The 12674-nt window shown below is 38.3% G+C and overlaps 2 protein-coding genes across 2 annotated transcripts; both read left to right on the forward strand.

The window, feature by feature from the left end:
* The first annotated feature begins 7693 nt into the window (after window positions 1–7693).
* On the forward strand, window positions 7694–9621 carry LOC118271828 (uncharacterized). Its single transcript, XM_035588064.2, has 3 exons — window positions 7694–7842; window positions 8019–8183; window positions 9115–9621. The coding sequence occupies exons 1-3, from the start codon at window positions 7776–7778 to the stop codon at window positions 9345–9347; spliced, it is 465 nt and encodes a 154-aa protein (XP_035443957.2). The 5' UTR covers window positions 7694–7775; the 3' UTR covers window positions 9348–9621.
* Window positions 9622–10165: 544 nt separating this feature from the next.
* On the forward strand, window positions 10166–12054 carry LOC118271829 (uncharacterized). Its single transcript, XM_035588066.2, has 3 exons — window positions 10166–10344; window positions 10713–10880; window positions 11832–12054. Exons 1-3 carry the CDS (start codon window positions 10290–10292, stop codon window positions 12032–12034), a joined length of 426 nt encoding a protein of 141 aa, XP_035443959.2. The 5' UTR covers window positions 10166–10289; the 3' UTR covers window positions 12035–12054.
* The last annotated feature ends 620 nt before the right edge of the window (window positions 12055–12674 follow it).

Below are 12674 nucleotides of genomic sequence, written 5' to 3' on the forward strand. Positions count from 1 at the left end.
CGAGAAGAGGCTTTTTGTCAGCACCACTTATAGGTTGTTGATGTGTGTGTGGCCTCGTAGCGCAGATCCTTCCGATATGATTTCTAACCTTCCTACCGAGCCTAAAGATTGAGAACCCTCCTATGTACCGAAGGACCACAGTTCAGACGGCGACTGTTAATATTTCCAGAATTAAGAATTGAACTCAAAAAATTTAACAAGAATTTCCAACTACAATACTACTGTAACTGATTTTCAGATTTGTAACTGCAAATCAAAACACTAAAATTAGTCAAGTGCGGAAGTTACGCGTATAACCCAATTAAAGACCGCATAAATATTTCCACGTCATACGAGTACTACAAGACGCAAATACCCGAATGAAATAGTTTCAGCAAAGTTGTGGAGATTGGCACGTGAAGTGCAAATTATTCACGGCAACCATTCGTTGTATACACGTGATTATTACGAATACAACTGTGCGTTTCTCGCGAAACTTTCTGCCTCGCACAGCAATACTGTGGAATGAGCTGTCGTCGGCGGTATTTCCGAACCGATACGACCTTCAAAACTTCAAGAAAAGAGCATACTCCTTTTTAAAAGGCCGGCAACGTACCTGTGACTTCTCTGGTGTTACGGCTGTCCATGGGCGGCGCTGATCGCTTACCATCAGGTAACTCGTCTGCTCGTTTTATACCTATTCCATAAAAAAATACAGTCCTTTTTATAAACAAGAGTGCGTTCGGGGCCCTGATTGGTTAGTCATTCGCACCGGCCAATCATAGCCCCGAACGGATATTCTCACAGTATCACTGGTGTATCTATCACAGACGAGTTTGTCCAGCGTCTGTACAAGTATCACGTAGTTACCTCAGCGCGGGAGAGACACAATTGCACGGACGCGCAGCATCCGGCGGTCCCCTCACCTCGCCATCTGTATGTACCTTCGTTACACAACACCTCGCCATCTGGGAGACTCACTCCCTCAATAGGAGTACTAGCCGTAATCTGTAATATAATGTCACATCTATCATTTCTTTGAGAAATTTAGAACTTAGAAAGAGAATGGCTCTTTCCAAATATCAAATTGTCATTATTAAGTAGATACGAGGCAAGTTCTCGTGTGTTTTTTATGGTATAAGCCAGTAAACGAGCTGGCGGATCACCTGATGGTAAGCAATCGCCGCCGCCCATAGATACCCGCAACACCAGAGGCAATGCAAGTGCGTTGCTTTTGTATTTTTCGATTTAGGAATATAAGGGTTGTTGGGGAATCGGGGATTGGGTAGATGGAGAAGGGGAAAATTGGGCCTCCGGTAACTTTACTCACACGACGAAACACAACGCAAGCGTTGTTTCACGTTGGTTTTCTGCGAGGCCAGTTGACCGGCCCATTCGTGCCGAAGCATGGCTTTCCCACACTTCTGGACATTTTGATCGAGCATCTGGTAAAAAGTCTAAGCTTTCTAGTAAGTTTTGGGATTTAGTTGTCTCATATAAAAATACTGCCGAGTGTGAATAAGTTTCAATATTAACCCTAACCTGGGAAAAGGAGAAAGAAATTACAGAAGAGAGAGACAAGAGAAAGAAAGTATGTATAAAAAAGTCACATTGTTAGTAGTTTTCGAACTCGTGCATAAGAAGCGGGCGTGAGATTGATTGTTTTACTAATCCAAAAGATATAACTATCCATACAGGTACTCTTTGAGATTATTAATTCACAACTATCGAATTAGATCCGTATATCAACCAGAGCTACGCTTGCAATCTTATTATCTTATCTTACTAATGTTTTAGTTCGTGTGTTTGTGTGTACTTATATTTGTTATTCAATATGTCAAAATGGCTAAGGGGATCGGTATGAAATTTGGAACAGGCGTAGATTATGGTCTGGAGTAACACATAGGATAGTATTTATGTCACGGGACCGCGGACAAAGTCGCTAGCAGAAGGTAGTATTGTTATATAAATTAGTTTAAATGTGGGAGAGTCATGCTTCGGCACGAATGGGCCGGCTCGAGCGGAGTGATACCACGACCTCACAAAAGTTATACGAGTGAGATTACTAGAGGGCTAAATGGCCAACTACCCTCACTACAACATTCTCAATTCCCAATTCCCCAACAACCTTTTATTTCCTAACCCCCAAAAGGCGGGCAACGCACTTGCAACACCATTGATGTTTCGGGTGTCCATTGGCGGCTGCGATCACTTTCCATCAAATCAGGTGATCCGTCTACTCGTTTACGGGCTTATTCCATAAATAAAATAAAATTAGTTTAAACAGAGTGACGAACGAGCCTAGAACGATGTTAGATAAGGTCGTCAACTAGACAATGGTCAGATATTAACTCATATCCGCAACACATTTACTCGTTACTGTTTGTTGCGTGGACAATGTAACACGGTAACACGCAACGTGTTTCCTTCATTCCTGCACTAATAGATACAGACACACCTCTTTCCATTACAGTTGAGTGGAATCTGCCACCATCTTTTAAAACAGGAATGATTCGATTTAAAAGTAATTATGTTTAAAATTGACTGCCTCGTTGGTCGAGTGGTCGCAAGTGCGACTGCCGGGTCGGGCAAAGTATTACTGGGCTTTTTTCGGATTTTCGAAAATTTCTTGGTAGTAGCACGGAGTCTGGAATTGTGTCCAGGATATGGCAATAGGCTCACCCCCTATTACATGGGACTTTAACACAAAATGGTGAAAAGTGGGTGTACATTGTATAGCGGCATTACGTGCCGTAATGTGCACCTCTGCCTAATGTTTAAAATGAGTATTTCTTCGTCAACATTCCTTTTACACATTGAACGCCGTGGTGCTCACCGGTGACCGACGTTAGCCGGTTTTTGCCTTCAACAGTTTTCTATTGGCAGTCAAGACTTAACTGCATGGTTGTCTTGCAACGTAGCGGGTTAGATTCTCGCACGGAGCAACTCTTTGTGTGATCCACGAATTGTTGTTTCGGGTCTGGGTGTCTTGTGTATGTGATTTTGTATGTTTGTACATTAGACAAGTATCTTTTATTTTTCTTACGGAAACAAATACTTTCGAAGGTATATTGATTTGAAATATCGCGTGATGTCACTTCTAGGTACGTTTTATACGTAGAAATGACATATTTTTATATTGTTACCACTTATTGTGAAATGTTCACCTTGTCATAAAACATTAGAGATAAGCTTGATGCTATATAACCAAAAAACTTCAATCATTTGATACTACACAGAATAACATTGACTAACTATAAACATACCAGTTTTACCGTGAACTAGTAAAACGAATAAATCATAATAAATCTATAAATATTCTCCCAGTCGAGTCGGAGTGACGTGGCATGGAGTTATGTGAACCAAGGAATACTGATCTTGTCAGATTCGAGAACAAACATCGACCATAGTAACTGGTTACCGGTGACCGACACTGGTTGGTACCGGCTTAGATCGAAAGTCTGGGTAAAAATACACGTGTTCTCTGTTCTTGGTTCACCCTTGTTTTATGGGACTTATAGCGTTACTATCGAAACTGGAACGCTTTCACTGTGGGAGCATTATGGTAACCGTCCACAGGCCCGCATCGTACGCATCGCACGCAACGGATTTTAATTTGTCTTGTATAGAAACATACAACTGCGTCCACTGGGCAATGCCTACATGCGATATGTGCTGATGACGTCATACGGAATGCGTACGATGCGGGCCTGTGGACGCATACCTAAGGTGTGAAATTGTATGGGTTATTGCAGATTGGACGTAAGTTTACAAAAATACGTACATGATACATACTTCCAAACTATACAATGTGATAGGGGTGAGACTTCTAACCCGTTAAGGCTGAGTTCTAAATCTAATTCTATCGACAAAAGTCGGGGGTCGAAGGGTCGAATCCCCTTCCGTCAAGTCCCCTTAAAAATTATGGCTATTTTAATATTTTTTTTACTTTTTTGATATCAAAGGTTGTATGCGTCGTAGAAACAAAAAAACGACATACGGTAGCTAATAACCTTGGCTAACTAATTCATTACTTTTTTCCCATGTTTGATAATGTTATGGTGAGAAAAGAAATCATTTGTGAATTATTTTTACCGAAAATATCACTATTTTTTAATATTTTCAATGGGGGTTCAACCCCATATTATTTTATTTGTCGACAAAATTAGATGTAGTACTCAGCCTCAACGAGTTAGAAGTCCCACCCCTATCACATTGTATAAATATAATATATCAATAGAAATGTGTTCCAGCGAGTACTAGCACACCCGCTTTTTACCAGTTAAGGCTGCTTTTCGACCAGAGATGTGCTATGCTACGTTGCTGTGAATGCGATTAACTTCACCAACATAAGCATTGGTAAACATAGCTTAGTACTGGTGGCAACGGACTCAGCTGAGCTATGTTTTTTATATAGAAAGATGCGTACTACGGATGTATGCTATGGATGGCTTCCTTACTATCGATAAATCATATACTCGAGCTGTGCATCTTACCCACACCGCTACATAGCTCAGTATTAGTAGAAACGGTCACACAGGTTCATAAGCTATTACACCTTCGTAGCATAAGCTACATAGTATATATCTGGTGGAAAAGCGCGGTAATGTAGTGATAAATTTTCGTATTTAACTATGTGTGGTATATGTATAAAAGACTCAGGTTAATGTTCAGTGCCAACATTATCAGTAATAAAATTAAGGAAATGGTCCAACATACCGACATATGGTACATTCATAAACTGTATAGTGTATAGTGTACATACTTACTGCAATATGCTAAATTCTATTTCCAGTTTACGTAAAGTTTGCAATGCGATAATAATCAGCACAGCGTAATATACTAGCACATAGGTAAATCGACTAATTGCAATCGATTATCGACTTTATTACGTAACAATAGAGTTAAAATCACAGAATGGGGTAGGTTGACGTGCTGACGTAGGTGTAAGTATACTCGTATCAGACCATGTTGTCAGACTACCGGTGTTTGCTTTTCATTATGCTTTTATTTGTAAGTCTGTAGGAATCGTAGTGTGATTAGAGTAAGGGCTACTGTCCACGTGGCGGTTTCGTCAATTGACACATCGTGGACGGGGCCTTGAATCTTGCATAGAAATAATCAAGGCATACGTCTTCCAATCGTCATGCATACGATACTTCACGAAAGCGTGCGAAACACTTGCGGTTAAGTTGACACTATAAGTAGGTCTTAAGGACATATCACACTTTAACGGCACTGCCCCAATCCAAGCGATCAAGAAAAATTAAATCTTAAGTTATATGATATATTTCGAAAAAAAAAATGCTGCAAACGCGCTGTCCCTTTAGATTGTCCCTTTAGAGCCCTTTAGATTGACTTCCTATCCGTGCCGCAGCATGGCTCTCCCACACTTAAATATGACTGGCGCAAACGCATACGTCAAATTGAAAATTCAACTGGCGAAAAGTGGTTGTACTTACTATTAAAATCTCACGCATTCAGAGAAAAGCAACCCATTACGTTATTAAACCTTTTCCTTGCTTTGGAGTTGATATTTCCGTCGACACGTATCTAAGATTGTTGCTCCTATGACCCTATTGAGTCCACTGGCCGAGGATGCGGGCCATTGAGATGCAATCGCCTGCTTCCTCACACTGCACGAGGTGACATGCAACCGTCGGCTATGTACTTTTACCTTTGAGGGATACTAAATTCTATCCTATTGCTTGGAGACTGAAATGGGGCCTATTTTAGCTCACCAGATGGCACTGGTGTACACCTCTCGTTTTAATTTCAATAGGAATGACACGTGAATGGCGTATTGCTCGTTCCCTATATCCCGACTTGTTTGTCCTCTCGACTGTAGATGTCTACACTCATACGAACATCGGTGGAAATTAGACTGCTGCAACCTTTTTCAGTACTTTCAATTTCGACGACAAATATCTTTTAATTTCCACTTTTGACACCTACAGATGTTTTTCGTAATTTGTAAAAGATCTTGCAGTCTTAGAATGTCTTCCACAGAAGCGCACCTGCGTAGAGTTCAGGGGAGCAGAATCGCGTAAATAAGTAGGTGTTTCCACTAAAGCTGCGCAGGCTGAGCTGGAGTGCGATTCTCTAAGGCAGTGTAGCTAGTATTCTGTGGTGTAGCTATGTTCTGTGTGGCTGGGTGAAGTGGAGCCGAGCGGAGCTGACACAAGCTCAGACATGCTTCACCCTGCGCAACTGAGTATACTGAGATAACCTGCAAATAACTTCGCGAAAATTCCGCTGTATTTTTGTAGGTACAAGGTGACTAACCGTGATGAGGGCCAGACAGACACCCCGAAGGTCTGCAAACAAGTCTGTCACATAATGTAAATATTTACCTATCCCACTAAGGGTCAATTTATACTAGCGCAGAGTCGAAGCGCATCAAAACGTCTTTCCAAAACTGAACATAACAAATTCAACCTTAACTCCACAGCGTAACGCACACATTACTTCGAAGACTTTAAAAAGGCGCGCGCATTCGTCGAAATTCGCTCGTCTGCGCGCGAACAACGCTTCGACTCTGCGCTAGTATAAATTGACCCTTACGCTGTGGAGTCAAGGTTGAATTTGTTATGTGCAGTTTTGGATAGACGCTTTGATGCGCTTCGACTCTGCGCTAGTATAAATCGACCCTAAGGTGACGTGTAAAAGGTAAATGACACTTACTCCGTCCTGTTGTCTTTTCACACAAACAAAATGTAGACATTTATTTAATTCACAGTCTTCCCTGTTACCGCCTACATACATATGCCTACACTCGGTGTTACTCATCTTTTAGAGTAACATGAGTTGGTATTTCCTTTAAATTCCTCAGTCGTAAGTAACGTGTTTCTTTTCATAACATCACGCGTCTTACGAAAAAGAGATAGTCAGAAGTGTGCATAGATATTGTAAGGTAATACATGGAATTTCATATTGATCAAATGAAGTTTAATATTTTGATTATAACCGACTTTTATTAGTTTGACTTGAAACATTTTAGTCTGATTTCTTCTTCTCCTCTGATAATATCTTCTTATTTATTTCGTTGCGGGATCGAAGACAGTCATTCATGTCCCTGAGACGCGAAGACTTTAATGTTCCGGCCTTTTCATGGTTGTATCTACTGTAGATCCTAGCTTACAGGAGTTGCAACGGCCATGGAAGGTTGTGGCAGACTTGTCCCATAAAAAGTGTGAATTAAAAAATTATAATTTCTTCGATCCCCAGATTTATCGTGTTTTAAACGCGAGTGCTTTAGTCTCAATGTTAGACAAATATTCATAGCATTAGCATAGAAGAAAACCATTCGTTTCTTTTCATAATATTATTATCTTCCAAAGCTACAAGGCCGCGAAAAGTTAATTGAAACACAATAGAAGGAAAATAACAGGAAACTCTCCGTCCATAATCAGTTTATACAAGAATTCACCTCTATAACTAACAGTTAGCTCCATTGATGTTTCCTTCCAACCCTAGACTCCTTTCCACGACGGGATTGAAACCAAACCTATCCAGTTGCAGTCCTTTGTGTGCCAACTACTCTAAATAACTGACGACTTATAAACTCAAGTAAAACGAACAAGATCACAGTCTGTGAAACATCTCCGAAGACGTAGAACGAATTTAATAAAAAAAAAGTATAATTTTATTTGTCTTCAGTAAGTCTTAAGTTGTACGAACTGAATAAATTATATAAAATTCTAACGACGCCTGATCAAAAAGTAAACATAAGCTGTTACTTTAAAACTTGTTGCTCGCAGTATTTTAATAGGCGCTTAGAAGAAATTTAAATCAAAATGTCTTTTGAACCTGCTAGCAATATTGTTTTAAGCATTTTGCTGTCTTTATTGCTTTCTAACACATGTAAGTATAATTTTAAACAATTTATATTTTACTAAACTTTCTTTTAAATACACCTATGTTGTACGTAGCTACTAGGTACCAGACCATTTATGTAATTGTCTTTCTTGCAATATTTAATTTAATTAAGTTAAAAATAAATGTATAACGTAACTAATGTAAGATTTTCTAACTTTCAGGTGAAGCAATCAAATGTTTTCACTGCAACAGTCACAATAACTCAGCGTGTTTAGAGATGCATATTCCAAAGATGCAAGCTATCATACCCATCGTTGACTGCAGAGAGGGTCTCTCCAATACCATTGACAAAAGGGAATTCTTCTGCCGAAAGATTACACAGACAAGTAAGTCCTTCTTCTCTTTTAAAAAGTAATAAGAAAATGTAATCCAAAATGTTGTAGGTTGTGGAAGACAGATGGCGTTAACTTCAAATTCGGTCTAAATACTGAATTTTGTCAAAACTTTGCCGGTTTCAATTTAGTATAGAAAAAGGTTATGTTATGAGTCCTTTAGAACAAGGTGATGCCTATAGTAGCATATAGTCACTACGATAGACAGACTGACAGACAGCCGTACTTTCACAAAAAAAAAAACCACAAGTTCAATCTTATTAACTGCAGTACAATAAATATTATGTAAATAAGTAAGCATGCATTTAATAACAAGTGCAAACGGAAATGCAAACTAGATACATGCAGTGCAGCGTAGGTAAGTACCAGTTATTATAGGTACAATAGGACAACAATGTACTAGTTACAGAGCGGTAACATTTCGCTATAGATGACCATGCCATAGAGATGTGGTGATTAACCAACTGCGTGATTATCAGTGCGTGTAGACGTCCTTATTCTGTTTTTTTTTTTTGGTGACGCAACGTTAAATTATTCTTCTCAAGATATTGTCCGGAGCTGCGGACTACCTAGTGGGTTTCTGAGGCTCTAGCTCGAAAAGTAGAAGTAGGAACGGGGTGGTTTTTAGTCAGTTACAGTCTGACACTACCTCTGGCCTAGCTCAAGGCGGGAGAAGCCATTGGATAATTATCCCCACTCAAAAAAATAAAAAAAATCCTCAAGATATATTAAAACCGTGATAGCTCCATACTATTAGGTCCTATGAATTTTGAAAAACCGTAAAATTCTGTTTATATTTTGCTCGATCAAGGAATAAAAACTAGAGCTCTTCAAACGAAGACCAGTCTTTCGATTAATGAAACATTAATATAATTATCCTTATTATCATATAGAGCATTTATCAAATATTCTCCTTCTTTTCCAGTCTTACATCCAGATCAGACGCCCGAAGTTCGAATCACTCGCGGCTGTGGCTGGGTGAGAAGCAAGAGGGAATGCTACAAAGCTGACAATATGGACCATTTGGAGACCGTCTGTCAGTGCTTTGGGGACCTCTGCAATGCGGCAACAACGCTCGAATACGTCAAAGTGACAGCTCTTGCAGCTGTTGCCACTCTTCTCACCGCGTTTAGGACGTGGCGGGGAGAGATAGTTTGATGCTTCTATATGAGACGATTTTAAAGGTCTGAACTTTTACTCTTTAATATAATTATATCTGTGTAAATGTAAATAAAAGATTTTGGGAAAAATTGTGTCTTTTGAAAGAAGATCTGTAAAGTAATGTAGAGTATCTATTTATTACAAATGAAATGTTATTATTAATCTTCTCTGGATTACAAAATGTTTGTAAATAAGTTTCAATAATACCACTTACATAAGTGATATAAATCCTTGTTGAATCAAAGGTTATCGTTATACTTACGGCATTGTATTATAAGATTATGTTATAGAGAAATCAAATATAAGTGAGTATATTGATAAAATTAAACTGTCTTTCTGTAACCTGCTGAATTATTTATCATCATAATCAACATTTTTAACAGTCTAGTATTGATCTCTGGGTTTCCTCTACACACGAAGGTTTGCCTTAATTATAGGTCGTAGCTTAAAGGCTTTATTAAATGCTGCTTTTATGAACTGTGTGAGGGGTATTGAATGAACTAAATCATATTGAGTTTGGCGTTATATTCCGTACTCTGAATGCTATTTTAACTACACATTGAAATTGGTTTCAAGAGTAAGCCTTCAGGTCATTCTCAGGTAGACTAAGGGTGAAAGTAAAAGATTTCTATTCTACCGATACCGGATTGTGTCGGTCTTATTTATTTAATCAAGTATTAGGTTCGTAACGGTAATATGTAAATTAAAGTCAGTTAGAATCCAAAGCATCTTTGCATCCTATCTGATATAAATAAAAGTTGACCGTGGCGTCAATTGGCTTCCGATAACGCGGAATAAGACTGCGCCGCAATTTTATACGAGAATCGCAAGTAAATGTAAACAGTTAGTGGTCAACTGTCCGGTGTCCAACTCGCTATACATTTAAAACCCCATTAATCGATTCGCATCTTGTGTTAAAGTTAATTTGATAAAATAAAAATGTTGAAAAAGTTGCTAAAAGTGTGCGCGGTATTCATGATCTTTTTCAAATGTGGTACGTTCATTTTGATTTTTTTTTATTTATTGATAGTTTTAATTGTGGAGTCTTCTTGATGATTGCTTTTTGTTTTTGTTGAATGTTAACTAAAATAATATTTTTATAAATATATATTAAGTTTTATGTCATAATTTTATTTTTCTTCAAGTGAAGTAACTCATGATAAGTCCAGTTATACATTTTAACCTTCATAAAAAGAAGACAAACCCAAATCCATTTTTAATAAAACAATTTAGCCATTATATACACCTTTATTTTGCTATCTCCAGCACCAGAATACTGGTAGCTTTACAGTAGTCAAGGATCTAACAAAAAAAATAAACAACATTATCATTCCCACTCATCATATCTCTTATTTTCTCCAGCGGCGTCAATTCGTTGTTTCGAGTGCAACAGTATGAACAACTCCATGTGCCTGGACCCCACGATCTACGACAAAGAGACCATCAACAACTTCCTGCCAATCACGGAGTGTGGCCGCGGCATCTACTCCGCCAATAACGAATTCTTTTGCAGGAAGATTATTCAGACCAGTAAGTTGACTTTAGTAACTTTGAAATCTAAAATTGGTTCATCCTAACCCAATGTGAAGAGCTGGACTTTCTTCAGGATGAATGGTGTGAATTTAAAGTGTTATGAATTCCCAATTACTTGATATACCAATATGATGAAACTGGAAAGTCGTAGCAGATCTTGTAATTATCTACAAAACTTGCCTAGTTCCTTCTTTTCATCACAGTTACTAAATAGACATATGTATGGGTAGTGAAATACCTAGGGTACATCTTTCTACTTTAATTTTGGTGTAGAACCCGTAGTATCAGGTTGGATGAAAAACATTTTAATGAAGGAGTGAAAGGAATATGGACATTTCTTATTACTGTTCCTATCCTAAACCAAAAAGGAAGTATCAAGATGTAGGTATTCCACTACCCACACATTTATTCAGCAACTGTGACGATTAACTTCCAATATAGGACGGCCATTGTTGTCCAATAAACATTATTCACTTTATTGCCAATTAAATACTTATTTGAGGGCCACAACTAAACATACGAGCATTTAAATTATATAATTGAACTCCAGCCGTAAGAGTGCGATAAAATTGAACTGAAAAGGTTGATATTGAAAACTTATCTGAAATACGAACCTTTTTAATTCATAAAATCTTCACCTATAATATAAAAATAAGTCGGGTGTTCTTTCCTGACGCTATAATTCTAGAACGCACGAACCGATTTCCACGGAATTCATTGGAAAGGTTTTGAGCTTCGTGAAGTTGGTTGCAAAAAACAGTAAAAATTCAAGAGAACAAACAAGCAAGAAAACAGGCAAAATCATTGGTAGCGAAACGGATTTCGCCGAGTTTGCTAGTTTAAATTAAAAATCTTCTCCCAAGAGGCTAAGGAAGTTACAAGAGCGTTGCCTCTGATGTTCATAGGTGGCATCAATGGCTAATTATCCTGTTCATCCTCATTTTCCAGTTCTCCACAAAGGCTACGAGCCTGAAGTCCGTGTGACCCGCAGCTGCGGCTGGGTGCGCCACCACCGCGACTGTTACAAGGCTGACAATGAAGACCATCTCGAAACTGTCTGTCAGTGCTTCGACAACGAGTGTAACTCTGCCACCGTCCGCAAGAGCGCGCTAGCTCTGGTTTTAGGCGCGACAGTTATGATGTACCTGTGATTAAATGCAGTATTATTTTGTTTGACTAGTTTTTTTTATTGATAATAATTATTGTTTTCGTTAAAGACTTTATTGTTCATTGTTAAGTCTCACCCCTTTTCCGTCTGATTGCTGACAAAAAGCTTCTCCAATGCCAGGATATTTTGCTTGATCTTTAATTTATCGTCTCATATTACCCATCCCTTTTTAAATATCGTCACCAACTTTTCCACGGAGCACACCCACCCAACCCTACCTTTACCTACCCCAACGACCATCAGTTTTTCAATATGTTGAACATTAAACTTGACATCCTGTCCTCAGTATTTTATGTTCCTAAACCATAAGACATTCGAACAAATAAGAAACCTCTTCCTTTAGAAATTTAAATCGGTTAAAAACAATTTTTGAGGCAATCAATGAATCTGTTATGAAGTTCTGTTATTTATGAGGTGTTCTACAATTTAGTTAATTTATTTACTTTCTTAATTATCCATTTATAAATCATACGATAGTACAAAAAATCATACGAACCATACGATAGCCTCTCATCTTACTACTCAACTACATTAAAACTTCTATTTTTGTTATAAAAGTCGATCCACAGATAAAAACCACAGTCTAAATTGTATTCAAAGCATTGTCTGTTTATCAACAAGCA

Source organism: Spodoptera frugiperda, chromosome 5 (genome assembly GCF_023101765.2).
Source record: "Spodoptera frugiperda isolate SF20-4 chromosome 5, AGI-APGP_CSIRO_Sfru_2.0, whole genome shotgun sequence".
In the NCBI taxonomy this organism is placed as follows: domain Eukaryota; kingdom Metazoa; phylum Arthropoda; class Insecta; order Lepidoptera; family Noctuidae; genus Spodoptera; species Spodoptera frugiperda.